The sequence below is a fragment of the Cryptomeria japonica genome, unplaced genomic scaffold, assembly GCF_030272615.1.
Source record: "Cryptomeria japonica unplaced genomic scaffold, Sugi_1.0 HiC_scaffold_171, whole genome shotgun sequence".
Classification (NCBI taxonomy): domain Eukaryota; kingdom Viridiplantae; phylum Streptophyta; class Pinopsida; order Cupressales; family Cupressaceae; genus Cryptomeria; species Cryptomeria japonica.
In genome coordinates this window covers 68,077-73,758 of record NW_026728993.1, presented here as the reverse complement: position 1 = coordinate 73,758, position 5,682 = coordinate 68,077, and the positions used below count along the sequence as shown (strand labels likewise).

Below are 5,682 nucleotides of genomic sequence, written 5' to 3'. Positions count from 1 at the left end.
TCAACATTTTTGCCCATAAAATATCCCTGAATTGAATTCTAGATGATCTTCCCACAAGGATGGGTTTCTTCTAATAGCCCAAGTCCAGGATTTTTTAGTGTCCATTATTTAGTTATACATGAAATAAGAATGATATTTCTTGGTTTTAAAAGAATGACGTTTATAAATTATGAAAATTAAAAAAAATTCTAACAGTAATTACAAATATAGTATTTTTATTGATAAAAAAAATTCGACTATAAATAATAAAAATGATATAAGGTAATGAATTTAATTTAAATTCAATTAAATAAAAAAAGAAGGATTTTTAAAGGAAGCTCTCTATATTATAGAAATGCAATTTATTCTTCATCAGAATTTTAATATTTAAATATATATTTTTTATTATTTTCAAATTGAATGTCATTTTTTATGGAGGTTTGTTAACAAATTCGTTTTTGCTACTCAATACAGGAGCACAAGCTTTTAAGCTGAACTTCTTCAACTAAGAGCCTCCTTGGCCTCATCTATTTTTGACCAAAGACCCATTGACTTAAAAAATTGAAAAAATTGTATGCCAATTTTAAATTATAAAAAATAAAAAAAATCTATCAATAATTACAAAGATAATATTTCTATTAATAAACAAAATATATGATCTTAATTCCTGAAATAAATACAAGATTTGAAAATAACTTTAACAACAACAAGAATAGCTCCATAATATTTTAAACAACTAAATAGCAAAGATTCATAATTATGTATACTAAAAAGAAATCATACACATATTTAGGCCACAAGAGTATGAGGAAATCATACACTTATTTAGGCCACAAGAGTATGAAGATGGAATCTTCTCACTGGAGGGCATGAACAGCTTATATAGCTACTATCACTAATATTGAAGCACTCTACTTAAATTCAAGGGCAGGTAGGTAGCCTTAAGGCAGGACGAGCGAGAAGGTGAACACTCCTGGGCGTGGTGACTCCAAAGACTTCCGTCATATCCAGATCTCCTTCCACGCTCCATTCAAAGTAATGAACGAGCTGAGCCAAAACAAGGTTCATGGTTACATCAGCCATGGCTGCGCCTGGACATCCTCTCCTTCCTGCTCCAAATGGCAACATATCAAAATAATCCTTGTCTCTCACAACATCAACTTTTTTACCCATAAATCTCTCTGGCTTGAATTCCAGAGGATCTTCCCACAAGGATGGGTCTCTTCCAATAGCCCAAGCATTGACGATGAGCCTGCTTCTCTCAGGAATGAAGTATCCCCCAACTGCACAATCTTGTGTGGATTCGTGCGGAAGAAGCAAGGGTAACGCCGGATATAACCTCAGTGTCTCCTTCACCACACACTGCACGTACTCCATGCTTCCTATGTCACGCTCACTTACAGCCCTCTCTCTGCCGACCACTGATTCTATTTCCTCTTGCATTTTCTTGGCCACGCTAGGGTTTCTAAGAATCTCACTCATTGCCCATTCTAACGTAGTAGACGTCGTTTCAGTTCCAGCCACGAACATATCCTGGAAAATTTATACAATTTTTTTCTTTAAATGCCAGTTAAAACCAAAAAGAAATCAATAATGGGAAGTTTATTATAAATAAGAAGTGAATACGTACAAAAACAATGGCTTTAATGTTTTCCTTTGTGATTGGCATTCCATCGAGACTCTCCATTTCCAAGAGCACGTCAATGATGTCAGGCTGCTGCTCATGCTCCTTGTGGAACTCCCTCCTGCGCTGCTGGTGCTCCTCTATTATTTTACTAATCACTTGGTCCATGGAGTTGTGTACTTTTTTCATGCGCCGCTCTACTCCTTGCAAGTCCAGCCAGCCTAAGTAAGGAATGAAGTCCCCGATATTGATACTCCCTACTACAGCTGTCACCTCTGATACCATCTTCTTTATCTCTTCGCCATGAGCGTCACCGTGAAATGAAATTTTGGTTCCCGAAAGGATTCGCCACATGACTGCCTGCGAAAACGATGAAAAGAACATGGTGAGATTAACAAGCTTCCCACCCTTCCCAGACATCTCCCACATTGAACGAACAGTGAGAAGCATTTCTTGCTCTCGTACACATCTGAAGGAATCGATCCTTTTGGTATTCAGCAATTCCACCACGCACAGCTTTCTCATGTGTCTCCAATAAGCCCCGTGAGGTACAAAAATCAGATCCTTGCTATTATAGCCAATGTATTTTCCTACAGCAGAAACAGGTCGGCTGGCAAAAACCTTATCGTGGGTTTTCAAGAACTCTTTTGCCATGGCAGAAGAAGAAACCAAAACAGTGCGAACAGAGCCCAATTTCAACATCATAATGGGCCCATATTTCTTACTAAGTTCATGAAGATCACGATGAGGAAGCCTTTTCAGCTGGTTCAGATTTCCAATAATGGGCCATGCAAACGGTCCTCGGGGCAATCTCGATCCCAATGTATTCTTCCTTTTCACACTAAATCTGTGCAAAACCCACAAGAAAATTATGAGTGAACACAGTGTAGCTGTTGCTGGAGCATAAGCACACTCTCTTATTATATTTATTGAGTCCAAAGGTTCAGGAAAGCCCATAGAAGCCATATTGAGCAAATATGTAGGAAAGTTTTTCTGTGTTCTCTAATTTATAACCGAGCAAAGATGTGGAAAATTCATTCTGCGTCTCCAATTTTGTTGGCATCTCTTTTGCCTTGTTTTTTCTTCAGCTGAATATCAGATTGTCAAGAACACGTGAAAGGCACGTTCCTTTCTTTAATACATTTTTTCCTTCAGTTTGAATGATTTTTTTGGTACCAAATAAATAATTTTCTATTTCACACTATCATTTAGTGGTAGTATTTTATTTATTTTGGTATATTATTGTCAAGAACATGTATTTTGGACAGCTTTTTTCTTCGGGTTTGACTGACTTTTCTCCACCAAATAATTTTTTTATTTAACACTATCATTTAGTGGTAGTATTTTATTTATTTTGGTTTATCAACTTTATACATATTATTGTCAAGAACATGTGCTTTGAATAGCTTTAGTCACAAGAATGTTCCTCTTAATACATTTTTTTCTTGGGGATTGATTGGCTTTTCTCTACCAAATAAATTTTCTATTTAACACTATCATTTAGTGGCAGTATTTAATTTATTTTGGTTTATCGACTTTATACATATTATTGACCATGATTACAAATTTCAAAGGTATAGACTTCAATTTGATAACATCAATTCATATGAGATTTTGTCTTATTAATTATAGGAGTAGGCAGCTAGAGAACATGGGAGAGCTTTTTTGTTTTGTTTTGGCAAGCACTATCTTTATGGGGATAACTCCCTATATTGATAAAAAGCCTTACTAAATGATCATCAAATACTTCCCGACTGTGAATTACAAAGAAAAATCCAGCCCCTCAATCCTCCCTACCCACTATCTAAACCACACTAACATTACCTATTCACATCCAATACACTCACTGGTACTCCTATCATCACCCTTAAAAACTACCAATGCAAACACAAAAGCCCATTGCAAAAACATAAACCCATATGATTAGCACCCATTTACAAAAGAACATTCCACCCTATATATATTTTAGAATAATAGCCAGGTTATTTCCAAAACCCAACACCGTCTCCACTGAAAATTTTGAAAGCCAATTGTCTTCAGACTCCAACAATATTTGGAAAGGATCCAAGTTGCCGTTAAGAACTCCCACACTATAAATCTCCTAGACTTCCTCTATGACATTCCTTTTCCTCTGTTTTCTACCTTTGCCCGCTTAGACTCCTCGTCCTCTGACTCAGCCTCCTCAGACTCTGTGTCCTCTTCAGAGTTAGAGGATAAAAAATTATCTGGATTAAAGTATAACTTCAAGAAACTAGCCCATTGGTCATCCTCTAGATCCAGAATAGCATTTGCCACATCTTGTCCATCACCTGCACATATGAAGCCGACTATCCTCTGAATACAAACCTCCTTTGAGTCTAAGATATCGACCAATGAGAATACAACAGTCTCATACACTTGACCATCACAGAGATGAACCCCTATTCCCAAAGTTGTTTCGACCATACTCTGAATGGCAATAAAATTTCTTTCATCAGAATTAAAGAGTCTTCTATGTTGAACCCGAGTAGTCTCATCTCGACACTTGCAGGCCACTCCAAAATAGTAAACCATTTTGCTGACTGAAGAAAAAACTCGAAAGCCTACCTGGTATCTTTTGCACCTTTTATGATTTTCTGCTATGAACAATAGGGGGGATCAGCTTGGATAAAAGGCATGAGTGTATTCTAGATTATTCTGGGGAATTCTTCTACCATTCCGGTCGCTCAGTTCTCCTTTGCACATGAACAAACCCCTGACATGATTTTTCAAGTCATCGGCAACCTTATTCATCCACTCTCATACGTTCTGAGCAAGTCCATCTAAAATAGCTTTCCTCTTGTCCTTTTCTGTAGAAATCTCGATGAAATTCAAATCTGATCTTGACCCATCCGTGAGGTTTCTTTGGGAAGTGCTAAACCTGAGCAAGCGATATCGACCACACTTCCATATGTCCTCTGTTACATGGATCCACTACCTTATTGTTGTACGGTTGTTTCTTGACTTGTCTATCTCAAGAATTTCCTTGAATGTGTTATGGATATAATCTCCCTCAATAATTGTTTTCACTTCTCCACTGTCAATGCCTGCATTCACCAACCAGTCTGCTGACTTATTCCCTTCTCAAAGTATATGCTAAATTTTGAATGTTGTCAAATTATTCAACAATTCTGCAATTCATGACATCCAGGAGGCTAGTCTCCAATTGATAAACCTCAACCAACTTATCCCATTTATAATCACCTGCGAATCCCCTTCAATGATCACTTTTGAAATCCCCTTGTCCACACACAGTTTCAAACTTGATTCTAGAGCTTTCAATTCTGCCTCATTGTTAGAGGCCATCCCGAAGGGTCCTGAGATGGCATATTTCATAACACCTGCTTCATTTCTTATAATTGCCCCATACCTAACCTAGCTTTCCTTGGGTTCCCTCTACTAGCTCTGTCAAATTTCAGCTTAGACCAACCATCCGGGGGCGGATCCCAAATAACCTCTTTCCATCTGTTCCTTCTATCAACAATAGTACAACCTAATTTGTCCTTCAACTCCCATATCTTCTCCATGTCTCTGTCCCAGGCTAAAAACATCTTAACCTTCTTTTCTTTGAACTTAACCAAAACCACCTCCACAATACCCATTTTCAGTTTGTAAATGATGTCCCCCAAACTAAGCTCCTCTTCATTAAAAATCCTTCTATTTCTTTCTTTCCATAAGTGCCACACTACCATAGATTGCCCTATAATCCAAAGGTCACCCCATTTCGAATTTCTACTATGAATTGGCCATGAGAGAAGGAAGTCTTTCAGATTTTGATTCTTGACTGATTGCCATTGAAGTATGTCCATCAGCTACACCCAATATGCTGAAGCAGCCGGACACCAATAGAGCAGATGTTCTGCCGATTCCTCTTCGTTTTTACATAAAATGCATATGCTTGGACCCGAGATACCAATGGTCCTCAGTCTGTCCCCAGTTAAAATTCTCCCATGGACAGTGATCCAAAGAAATGCACCTGCTTTTAGAAGAATTCTTTTGTTCCAGCAGAGTAATGATGGCCAATTCACATAAACCAATCTTTTTCTCTGAGAAGCATATCC

The 5,682-nt window shown here is 37.6% G+C and overlaps 1 protein-coding gene across 1 annotated transcript; it reads right to left on the bottom strand.

Annotated features, from left to right (window-relative positions):
• Positions 1–818: 818 nt before the first annotated feature.
• Positions 819–2,569, bottom strand: LOC131076235 (cytochrome P450 750A1-like). Its single transcript, XM_058013310.2, has 2 exons — positions 1,610–2,569; positions 819–1,512 (listed from the first exon to the last, which is right to left on the bottom strand). The coding sequence occupies exons 1-2, from the start codon at positions 2,567–2,569 to the stop codon at positions 901–903; spliced, it is 1,572 nt and encodes a 523-aa protein (XP_057869293.2). The 3' UTR covers positions 819–900.
• Positions 2,570–5,682: the final 3,113 nt, after the last annotated feature.

What these genes read in the sequence shown, in the direction of transcription:
- LOC131076235 (XM_058013310.2), bottom strand. Translation starts at nt 2,569, where the DNA reads ATGGCTTCTATGGGCTTTCCTGAACCTTTGGACTCAATAAATATAATA. An exon ending in ACATTAAAGCCATTGTTTTT is followed by an intron (nt 1,513 to 1,609) that starts GTACGTATTCAC and finishes TAAATTTTCCAG; the next exon opens with GATATGTTCGTGGCTGGAAC.